This window comes from Ammospiza nelsoni, chromosome 17 (assembly GCF_027579445.1).
Source record: "Ammospiza nelsoni isolate bAmmNel1 chromosome 17, bAmmNel1.pri, whole genome shotgun sequence".
Lineage (NCBI taxonomy): Eukaryota > Metazoa > Chordata > Aves > Passeriformes > Passerellidae > Ammospiza > Ammospiza nelsoni.
In genome coordinates this window covers 12306902-12319132 of record NC_080649.1, presented here as the reverse complement: position 1 = coordinate 12319132, position 12231 = coordinate 12306902, and the positions used below count along the sequence as shown (strand labels likewise).

Below are 12231 nucleotides of genomic sequence, written 5' to 3'. Positions count from 1 at the left end.
ATATAAGACAACACAGATGAGAACACTTCTTGTAGTATTGCACGTTTATCTCATTGCAAAGTTGAGTGTAGGAAGTTCTAGAAATTCGGGTGTAAAAGCAGCACGCGACTGTTCCAAACACTGGAGATGAAATGAATGAAAAGCAGAGCGTAAATTACACCTTGCTTGAGGCTACAGCTGTGGTGTATTGAACACACAGGCTGGGCACCTGACTGGGAGTGTTACCTGCATGCAAATGAAGGTGAAATGTTCCTTCTGGATGGTGTGTGTAGTTATTATATTGATCATGAGCACTCTGATGCTGGAATGAGTCATTAATGCCACGGTTTGGTTTGTTCCCTCCTGTAATGGAAACACACATGCAGGTAGAAGAGATGCTTCTCTCTCGCCCTCTCCATCTCTATTGTATGTAGAGCTGTAGATAAATGTGACAAAACTTGTAGATGGATTCTTTGTCCTTGATGACTTTCAATCTGGGCCAAGGTGTGGCAGAAATGTGAAGATAAGTATAGTCATGTGAAGAAAAGGGGCTATATTTATTGCAAAAGGAGGTGATATTTAGATCTTTCATGTTTATACAGTAAAAGATTTCTCTCTGCCTTCTCAAGGGACTGGGTTTCAGGTCAGAGTTTACCTCACCTCATCACAGCTCATCACAAAGTTTTCTGGAACTGTTGGGAGCAGTACTTTGATGCATGAGGATGGCATGCAATGTTCCATTGCAATTCTTTCAAAAGCTATAGACACTCTACAGTTTTAAAGCTACAATTTCAAGCTTGTTATCCTGGAGGTCATTGAAGAACATGACATTTCGTTTGCAAAATGAGCCTGTCTGTGCATGCAGGTGCACACACATACACAAGTTTTAAATGTTTCCCTCTCCTTTGCTATTTTTAGGGCAGTAAGGCTACTGCTGTGGTCTCATTAAAAGGTGAAACAAAGTGTTTAACTTTGTCAGCTGCTCCTGATTTTTGCCTATGATTGCTCATTTTCTTAACAGAAAAGTAAATACTACTTTAAATGGTAGTTACATGTTCAAGGTAACCTTACCACTTCTGAGTGAGAAGTATACAGTGCCCTAATGGATGCTGTTATATGACAATCTCTAAATGTCTTTCATTATTAAGTGTCAAGGCTTCTTTTAGGAAAGCTTTAGAAATTCTTGGGAGAAATGTTTCATTGCAGCAAGCTGTAGCAGTGCCACTAAAAATATATTGCTAATTAAAGTTTATTGACAGTCTCTGTAATGCATTCCTGGAACAAGTCAAAGCACTGAGTAGTTATTGAATGCCAGGCACTGCATCTCCTATAGTTAGTTAAGCTGTTTAGGAGAGGAGATTAAGGTACTCTGCCCTTCCTTCCCTGTGCAGTTATTGGCTGTGGTTATTGTGCAGAATAAAATACTTTCAACATGCCAATGCTGCAGACTCCAAGAAAATTTGGCTTTGTCACGAGCTGTTTCACTGCTCATGGGCAAATGGGGAGGTCAGTTAAACACTGCCAGGGTATGAAAGGTCCATCTCCCCAGGAAGGAAAAGAATTTGGGCCATTCAGAAAGCAATTGCTTCAAGGTGCAGCTTCTACGTTGAGCAAGAGTGTGCAGAGTTGTGGTGGTGTTTGAGGACGAGGGAAGAGATGAGAACCTTGACTCCATGTTGATGATTTTATATTATAAGAAAATGCTATAGTAAAACTGTACTAAAGAAAAGAGAAAGGAGACATGAGAAGGTTAGAAAGGAATGAATAACATAAAACCTGTGACTGACCAGAGTCCCAACACAGCTGGGACACGACTGGTCATCAAGTAAAAACAATTCACATGGGGCCAATCAAAGATGCTCCTGTTGGTAAGCAACCTCCAGACCACATTCCAAGCAATCAGATAATTATTGCTTACATTTCATTTCTGAAGCCTCTCAGCTTCTCAGGAGAAAAATCCTGGCAAAGGTATTTTTCAGGAAATGCGTCAGTGACGCAGAGTCACTTGAGCTGTGTGTGGCTATCAGTGAAGGTGTAAATCCCAGCTGTGCAGCTCTGATGTGGGGCAGTGTGAGGGGCAGCTCTGTCCATGTGTGCTCAACCCTGGGCAGCAGTGCTGCCTAAGAGCAGTGGCTGCTCACACTGCATGGCCTGTGCTGATGCCTAGGAGTGACTGCCTAGAAGAGAGGCTAGACAAGACTAAGAGAATAAAAGTGGTTATTTACTAAAGGCCTTCAATAGATAAACCTTAGGCAGTCAAAGCCTCCCAGAGGCTGCACCCAGGATGGATGATGGCCACGAGTTTTTCACACAATGATAAGTTTGGTCCATTGACACATCAGGGGTTAATCCTCCAATTACAGCCTCAGCTAATGAAGGCATTCACCCCCAGTTCACTCCCCCCAACTCATTTTTGTTTATACTTCAGGGCCTGAGCTGTGGTGTGTCCTTGGATCCAGCAATCCCAGAGGGATTGTTTTGTCTGACCAAAATGTCAAGACAGCTAACTACACTTTATATGGAGTTCAGTGTAATGCACTAATGCAGTATGGGATTTTAAAAATATAAAAGCTAAAATCTTAAGGCATCAGTGTTTTGCTTGTATTGCTTATTTAGAATCATAGAATACATTGGGTTGTAGGGGAAGTTTAAAGGTCATCTAGTCCAAAATGACATCTGTGATTTCTTACTGGTATCATGAACCTGGAAACCTCTTGCAAGTTGTTACATAATGATCCTTGGGTGCAAGCAACAGGAGCATTTGCACTGCCATGCCACATCTCTGGAATGCTCTGAGACACAGAGAATCTATGAGCAATTTTGTAAATGCAAGGAACAGGATTTATTCTTCAGATGACTGCCAGAAGAGTTTTACTCTTCTTTAAATCACTAAGTCTAAGCTACTCATTGCAGTAGAGTTCCTCTTCAATTCTGTTGCTGTAAGCAAGGGCAAAGTGCTGCCTCTGGGAAGTGAGATTTACAGTACAAATCAGAACCAAAGCAGGGTTTTTTACATGGCCTACGAGCGAGCATCAACAGCTTTCCAAAGAGATTGGTTTGTGGCTCTGAGTGCCAAACATTCTGCCTGCTTGTACAACCCACAGGTCCGCTGAGGAACATTACCTGAGTTGTAAAAAAATTATGTAAAAATCTCCTTATGGCAGGCTTGGTCCTAGAGCTCATTAAATTCCTGCCTCCTCTTTCTGCTGATTCAAGCTTCTTGCATGCACAGAAATGGCCAGAGGAGCTGTGGGATGGAGAGGGGGTGAGCCCTGATGCAGAGCCAGGTGCTGTGAGGGTGAGAAAAGCCCCAGTGCTGGGGCACAGACAGGTTTTACCCTCTGGGACAAATTGATTTGAAACCCAAGAAAACAGAGTCCTGATTTTGGGTGTATTTACTGAGCATCACACACAGGGTGTGAAGTTCTCTCTCTAAACTTCACAAAAGCATAATTCCTACACATCCTTGCTGTGCTCCAGGGAAAGAATCTCACCTGCAGAGCCCACAACTTGATAAATTAGTGCAGCAAAGGCAACCTCTGCTTCTCTCAAAAGATTCATAGCAAAAAAAACCCTGATAAGTGTTGCAAAGAGCACAACACTTGTGTTCTGATTTCTGTGCAAGCACAGAACCTGGCACTGCATTTCCAGTACAAAACAGAAAGGTATCTACGTGTCATTAATGCCTTAAATTACCCCTATTGTCCTATTGAAAGTGTGTGTGGGTACTAATGACCAACTTTCATCTTGCATTCACATCCTTGAAATTCTCTCCCAAGAGCTAAAGATAAGCAGCACGTATGTGTTCCATAAGTAATGAAGTTATCCACCAAAATGTCAACTTTTAGGTAGAGTGATAGATGAGAACAGACTGTAATTTTAATGCACTTCATAGTCTTCACCTCTTTTTTGCATTCGAATTTTACTGACAAAAAAATTATATATATAAAGTATATGGCTGTGTCTATAAAGAAACAAAACCCAAACCAAAAACAAAAGAAAAAAAATCAATAGCTTGATTAACCAACTAAATTACACAATAATAGGATGCTATTAATTATCTATCAGTTTACAAGCAATCCTAGAATAGAAATAATTGTTAATATTAAACATTCTAAGGTTTTCCTTTTCTAATCTTCCCATGAATAAAGTAAGTTTTGCAGATCAATTTGCTCATGGTTGATCTATGAGGTTAATACTGCAGAATGACCATTTAGTAGACTTTGGATCACTTCATATAAAACAATTATAATATAATATAATTATATATATTATAATATATTATAATATAATATATATTATGATATATTATACTATATGATAATATATAGTATATAATATATAAAATATAAGATTATAATATATAAGTTATGATAATATAATTTAATGATAATATTGAATGTTTTACATATATAAACACACCCATACACACACAGTCTATCACTTTATGACACTGAAGATTAATGTTTTAATTGGAAAAAGAGCAGCTCTGTGAAAGAGCACAAATGAAAGCCTGGATATCTGTCAGTTCATTGGCTTCTTGCTGACCTGGCAATATCTGCTTTCTCAGACCAGTTCCTTCTGTAATGACCTCTCCAGCCAATAATGTGGATCTGCCAGATAAAAGCTGTGTTTTGGGTTTTTTGTGATTTGTCAAGCATGGGTGACTGTGAGAACTTGGCTTATTTTTATCAGCACACGGGCACAGTGAGGAGGTTTGCAGATGTTTGCTGATAGCACCAGGCCGTGTCTGTAGGAGCAATTTGTAACAAAGCTGGCTTTGTAATTGTCTGGAAATCCATGCCTGTCTCCAGTGATATCCTCATTGTCAGGCTGTTGTTCTCTCCTTTGCCTTGAAGGGTTTTTCTGAGTTGTTACCTGCAGCTGGAATAGCTGCCACCTTAATAGGCTGGTAGCAATTGTCTAGAAAAAAATTCTATGTCAAGTGGGTTTTTTTTACTTAAACCCTGTTTTAATTTTACCATACATTCTTGGCCTATAGTTTTTAGTTGTCATCTCTGTCTGATGTTTACTTCAGAAAACCTATTATGCAGCACATCAGATTTATTGCCTTGTTTGGGTGATACAGACCCTCAGAATTCAGCAGTACCTATACTCAGATACTAATTAGTATCTCCAATTTCTTCATTCTGTATTTACACTAGCTTCAGAGTTTATCACTTAATTGGTATTCATACCATTATCTGCAATTTTTTTGCTGCAGTCTTTAAGGAAAGCAACTTAAAACCCTTTTCCCCAAAGGTGCAGGATTTTACAAGAGCAAATTCTTGTGAGAACAATATGCTTATGAAACTGGAATTGTTTGTGCTGCAGTGAGTAGGGTAATACCTGTAATATGCCAGGCTTGGTTTGGGCCTGTTTGCATTGCAAAATAACAGACTTTAATTCTATACTGCTTGCTGCTTTAACATCACAGTATTTTTAATTATGTTTTTCATAGTATCCATTTATTTTTTGTACTGCATTGCCTCCTGATTATTCTGTGTAATATTTTCTGTGCTATGCAGGGAAATTAAATGCGCTGTGGCCAGTCCTTTATGTGTAAAAGGAGTTTATATCTGAATGCTAGCCATAGATCAAGTTTCTCATGGGATTGCTTCATGCAGCGCACACATCCAGAATTTCATCTTGAGGCTTTCCCACAGAAGTGTTTCTCTGGACTGGTAATTTTAAAAGATATTTTCTTCAAGGTAATTTTCTGAATTTATATAAAAGTCCTGTGTAAGGTAATTTCCAGAGCATTAACGTCCAACTGTTAGCCATCCACTGATCTAAATTAAACCCAACACTGTCCTGGTCAACACCAAACCTTCCACAAGGTCATGGCAAAGACCCACAGCTCCCAAACTGTGTTTGAAAGCAGGGAATGAAGTGTGTGACAGGATGTGAGCACGGGGAGAGCTGCAGTCCTGGCTGCTCTTGTGCCACCCTGCAGGGATTTTGCTCAGGGGATGTTGGAAAAGGAACTTCCAGGCTATTCTGCAGCACCTCAAGTTTCGTTGGATACTTTCAGGGAGCCAGAGGCAAGTTTGGTCACATCTCTGTCTCTGTGATCTGCAGCATGCTTTGGGCATACAGCTCAGGCTGTTAAAATACAAAGAAACCAAAAATTAAAGAAAAAATTAAAAAGAAGCAAAACCCAGATCCCCTGTTTTAGGTAACTGTGATATTCAAGCAATATAGAAAATCTTGATGAAGAAACACATCTTATCCTGCAGCTAAGAAAAGGTGAAAATTGGACTTTAGGGTTCTCAGCTGGTTAAAGGAGCCATTTTGCAAAAGAAGATAATTGCCTACAAACTGTTCTAATGCAAAAATCTTTAAAAGTGTTTCTCTTTTATTTTTGGAGATTTTCTACTTTTCCTCGTCTCAATAAAATGATCCTGTTTGGAATATGTTGCTGATTTGAGGGCAAAAAGAAAAGGAGAGCGAGAAAAGCCTATAAAACTATAGATTATTTTTTATGGATGATGAGATGGTCCCCATTTGCATTTACAGCTTTACAAGGATTGTAGCACTAGGCTCTTTTTCTTTTTTTTGATGGAAATGCTTAATCTGAGCTCAATGGGCCATAATAATTGCCTGTTTCTTCCAGTAGAAATAAACCCACTTGTATGTGACACTTGAAACCTTAACTCTGCTTAGTATTACCCACGGAATGGGAGACAGTTCTTCACCCAAATATATTTATGACAGCAGCACCAGTCGATATACAATACCCAGCCAAGGGCACTGGAGAATAAATCAGTCCCTCCAGCCTCTGCTGGAGCACAGTAACTGATGGTGGTAATAAAACCCCAGGAAATTAAAATTCTGTGCGTGCAAACGCGCATACCTAGCCAAGAGAAACCCAAAGCCCTCTGTTCTGGTGAGGATTTGCATATGCATAGACATATGCATTCTGTACCCCTTTCAGGTTCCTGAGGTTCCTGTCTGGCAAATCAACCCCCTTAAATCAGGCAGTTTTATCACATGGTCCCCACCAGGGGTAAGAGAGAGGCATGTTCTCATTGATGTTCTTTATACCTGCAATATATTCCTAATACTCTAACAGGTGTCTGCTTTCTGTACCCCTTTGTGTTAGAAACGCAATGGAACACAAAGTCTGTGGGTTGTCAGCACATTATCACCTCGTCAGGCTGTCCTCAACATTTGGGGGTTTCAAGAGACCTGTCCATAAAAAATAAGGCACCTTGTAGTGGAAAAGGATAATCCCAGTTACTCGTTGAGGTAGAAATACTCATGTTATGTTTGAAAGCTTCTAGATGTTGCTGTGGCTACCAAAGGCTCTGAAATCCCCATTTCCAGTTGATTTCATCCTGTATATTTATGCAATTACTGGTATTTTTAATGAGTCCTCTGTGTTTGAGCACCTTGGGCTCTGCTTTGTGCCTTTGTGAGCTCTTGGGGATGGATGTTGTTTCTTCACTTGTGTTTTGGGGTTTCATATGTAGTACTGAGAGGCAGTTTTAGATTAATACACAATATTATTTATACATTTATATACACGCCCGTGCTTTTCCCACATATTAAATAACTTGGAGTATTATTTCTCTTGAATACTGTGGGGCGATGAGATAATGAACACTAATAAGTGAGAAAAAGATGCAGTGAAGTGACTGTTTCCAAATGAAATACAGCAGTGCATGGTGTGTGTCCCTGTGTAGCACAGCCTTTTTTGTGTAACATGGCAAGGAACAAACCAAGAATTTAATTTTTGACAGAAGAATTTTCCAGTCAGAGGAGTGTCTAGTGAGAGAAAGCACTGGCAGATGGATTTTGCAGACAGTAGGAAATGGTGTGGACTGTCTCACAGTGCCTGGTGAAACACAACTGTGAGAGGACAATCTGTGCTTTGATTTCAGCTGGTTAATCTGTGTATGAGTGAGGAGAGATGATTTCTCAATCAGAGGGTGAGCAGTCACCAACTGGGTGGTGGGTCCGGGTAAAGGCTCTGTGACTCTGCTCTTGCTCACCTGAATCTCAAGCTCCACAGTTCCTCTGTCGGTACTGACTGTAATAATAAAAACAAATATATTGTTGAAATTCTAGTAATCATCCTGGACTGTCCTTTTTGAGGCGTAGAAAGAAAGGCAGCAATATCAGGGGGCCTTTCATTAACCAGGGTTTAGTTATGGTAAAATATCTAGAAGACAAAAGACGTTAGATGTTCACCTATTATTTTTTCAGCCAGTGGACTGTGCTCTGTTTCAAATAACCTCAATCCTGAAAACATTTTGAATTTGAAAATGTAAAACCAATACTTGGGAATGTTGAACTGCTACAGAAATGTTCTTTAACATTTAAGCAGATACTTTCTGTAAATAACCTTATTACCCTCCTGTTCTCTTTCCCCAATCATCTAAACCTCTCTTTAAAATGGCACTTTACAAATTTGACAGCAAAAAACCCTTCCCTGGACTGTTGGTATTCCTGAACACCTGCAGTAATGCTGTTGTTCTCTCAATCTGTCCATTCATGGATTCCATTTTCCTCATGGCCTGTGTGTCTGTATGAAGAGTGGATAAATGATAAATATATTTAACAGATATTCAGTCTCCCACCTGTTTCTGTTACTTAAAGAAACCAAACCAGATTTCCCCATTCTAGTCCTGAACTCACTGGGGATTGACACCAGCAGGTTGCACAGTATTTCTAAAGGGTCTTTTTTGGTTTAAAATGATGGAGCCTGACAGCACAAGTGTCTTTAAAACTGCTATTAATTTTAGTCCTATAAAGGAGCCTGTAGTTTTTCAAAATTTTTCTTTGATAAAATCTTTTAAAGTGAATGAATCTTTTAGGCATTCTTCCACTGAACTCATAATATGTGAGAGCTTGACACAATGGCACTCAATATACTGACCAGTCTTATACTAAAATAAAGAAATAGTTAATTGCATATGGTTGAATCCAAAGCCCTAACAAAGTAAATTTAGGATTGAGAAGCAATGTATTTAAAATTGCAGGATGTGCACAAGGTTTGCTTCTAGGCTCTCTTGATCATTAATTAAATATGTTATGGCTTTCAGTTTTTCTCATTAATCTGTACAGGTTTACATATTGTAAATGCATTATTTATGTTTTCCCTTAAGTGCTCAGTACTGCCAGGATGTTTCTCTTAAACTGGCACAGATAACAAAAAAGACAAAATGAGAGAGCAAATTTGGCACTGGTGAAAGGCTCAGGGAGCTGCTCGTGTTCAAATGAGCCTTTCCCAGATGTATTTCAATAAACTTGATCTGACAAATAGAGGGCCAGACAGGCAGATGGCATCTGTGTTTAAACTATGAAAATTTTTTTGTTTGTTTCATTAAGGTAAATTTGGTTTGTTTGTTTTTTTCCCCTTTAATCTCATCCTAATAATGCCTTATCACTAAGCCTTGATGCTTTTTTTTCTGGAAAGTTCCTAAGATGAAGGGTGATGAGGGAGCTGTCTGGGTGGATGTTCACTTTGAGGGAAGCCAGCTCTGAAATGGATTTTTGTGTGGTAGATGAAACACAGTTTGGAAACAACCATTGGCTCAACTTTGAACCAAAGGAATTGGTGTGTCCCATCCCCCGGTTGTTTTTTACCTTTCAGAGTAAAGTGAGCATCATGCAGGTGGTTGAATCAAATAATAATTTAATATGGTGTTCTCACTCATCCATATAAAAGCTGTTGGTTTAAAGTGAATTGATGGTTTTCTTCTGTTGGTTGTGCTGCCAGATATGGAAGAGTAGTTGGATGTTAAGATGTGATCATCTTCTTATTCACTTATTCTTTGCCTCTCTTTTTTCTGATATCTGAGATGTTAGGTATTTTATGTTTCAAATTACAGTAGCAAATAGCTGCTAACTAAAAATAAACTATCTGCTTAAATAGTCAATAACTATATTTGTTCCTCTCTGAGTATTTGATACACTTTTTCTTGTTACCTTAGAAATTTCACCTTTCTTGCATTTCCTCCCTCCATCCCACCATCAGAGGTTAAAATCTCTTAACAGAGAAAACCTAAATAATTAAAAAAGACCCTGAACAAAACCACCCAAACTCATTTCTAACTTTGACCAGGTAATCACTGCAGGTCCCTTCCAACTGAAATATTCCTTTCTATTTATTTTGAATCAAAGTAAAGAGGTTCATGTGGAATTCAAATTTGAAATTAACTCTTGAAACTTATGCAAGCACCCTTACAATGTGGACTAATATAACCTTAAAGTGACTCATAAATGGTGTAAAGTCATGAACTTTGAAAAGTGGAATTGTTAATCTGCAAATGGCAGTTACTTCAGCTTTACTTAATTTGACTCCTTAGGGGAATTGTAATTAGACTTATGCTGAATTCCTGTACTTGTTACTCCCTGCTGGGAACTTCAAAGAGCATTTGTTTCTGTTAGGTTTGTGTTTTCATACAGAGACTCTTGTAAAATTCTGCTGTACAAGTAGAAGGTTAAGCCTGTAATGTACTTTTTAGGACTACTCCTGTGCTGAAAAGCAGGCAGTTTTATTTTGTTTGTAGTAACCTAACTTTGAGAAGTTGCCATTTTCATTATCACTAGAGAGTAAAAATATCTTATACAAATGGGTATTGGTTGGTGTTTTAACTATGTACAAAGTAGTGATAAGTGTATTCCAAACCTTTGAAGATATCCTCAGAAACACTGCATCCAATTTCGTGTTTTATGGATTGTTTGCCATCTATACTAATGACAGAACTGACAGTGATGACACTTTCAAGGCTAATTAATGAAAATGTCAGTGATGACAATTTCAAGGCTAATGCTCCCTAATGAGTCTAAAACTATTCTAAAACTAATTTTTAGGGAAACCAAAGCCAAACCCAACCAGACACAAAACCCCTCTGTCCACATGGACAGATGAACACCCGAGTGCCTTCCTGGGCAAAGCTTTGAAAGTCTGGTTCCAGAGGTGCTGGTGCATGGCTGAGTTACACACCTGGGAGCTGGGAAATAGGCTGGGAATGGTTATTTCAGGGTATTTTTTTGTTCCAGAGCTCTCCCTGGAGGAGCCTTTTCCTTCTGGCAGAGTTGGGGTGTCCCAAGCTGTGCTGCCACTGTCCAGTGTTTGCTGTCACAGGGAGTGAGCTCCTGCCCAGCCAGCCCCTCTCACACCCTGAGCAGAGTTCCTTGTACATCTGGCAGAGCACAAAGAGCAGCATGGAAAAAAAAAAAAAAAAATATATATATATATGCTATGGTATCAAATAATCTTCAGAGTGACTTTTACACTGGATTAGAGCTGGATGTTTTCATGGGAAAGTGTTTTATCACTTATTTGAAGGTTCTGTATCTTTATTCCTGAGCTGTGCTGTGAATTTATCACATACAGAATCAGTGGGATATTCACAAATCCAACAGACTTGTGGTAGGACACAAACAGGAGGAAAGCTTCTTCCTGAGCTGGACTGCCAATCAGGCGTTTAAAATCTAAACAAGATTCTTTTTTACTTCAGTTTTGTTGTGAGTTCTGGTGTTAATTTCATTTAAAATATAAGTTTTAAAATATAATTTTTGTAATAATGGTTCTGTGTGGATGCACAGGACAATATTATCTTTAGATAAATGGCTGCATTTCCAATATTTATATGTGTGAGACAGATAGATTAGCAGCTTTGTTGTGGCAAGAATGTTATGCTTTCAAAGTTATTTTGGCTTTTTTTTTTCTTCCCTTATAGAGTTCAAAACAACAGATGAGTTGTGAAAGAGAACAGCTAAGGGTAAGTGCAATGATTTGCAAAATGTTCTGTTTCTTTAAAACATAAGCAGAATTTAGTCTGTGCTATTGACAAATGAGTTACTTAATTTAAGAAGGACATATTTAGTTCATTTGTTGCTTGTTGGTAAATATTGTACATCTTTCAGTGTAAAGGAGCTAGATAGATAGATGCAGGGCATTTTCTTTGTGTAATGTGGTGAGATTTGGCAGTAAAAATCCTCAGTAAAATCTTTGCCTTTTCGTGGGACCCCTGACACTGAGTGAGCTCCTCCTGTGCAGCTCCAGCAGTGCCCAAGGTCACTGAGCTGCCCAAGCTCCACTCAGACAGTTTCCAGCAAGAAGAGTTTATCCTGTGATTTTATACTGTGTAATTTCAGAGAGGAGCCAGTGGCAGGGCTGTGAGGAGCTGTTATTTCAGTGTCTGTTGGTTTGGTAGCATCTGGAAGGGGATGGAATTGCTGAGCCCAGGCTGCTGACCCCTCCGTTTTCCCCTTTTCCTGTGTTAGAGTCACTGT

The 12231-nt window shown here is 39.0% G+C and overlaps 1 protein-coding gene across 6 annotated transcripts in view; it reads left to right on the top strand.

Annotated features, from left to right (window-relative positions):
- The window catches only part of RBFOX1 (RNA binding fox-1 homolog 1), a 1162992-nt gene that overhangs the window by 779982 nt on the left and 370779 nt on the right, over positions 1-12231 (top strand). For all 6 annotated transcript variants that reach the window (XM_059484829.1, XM_059484819.1, XM_059484826.1 and 3 more), the window contains one exon: positions 11676-11717. In XM_059484829.1, the coding sequence (XP_059340812.1) occupies positions 11676-11717 (42 nt within the window). The remainder of the gene's footprint in view (positions 1-11675; positions 11718-12231) is intronic.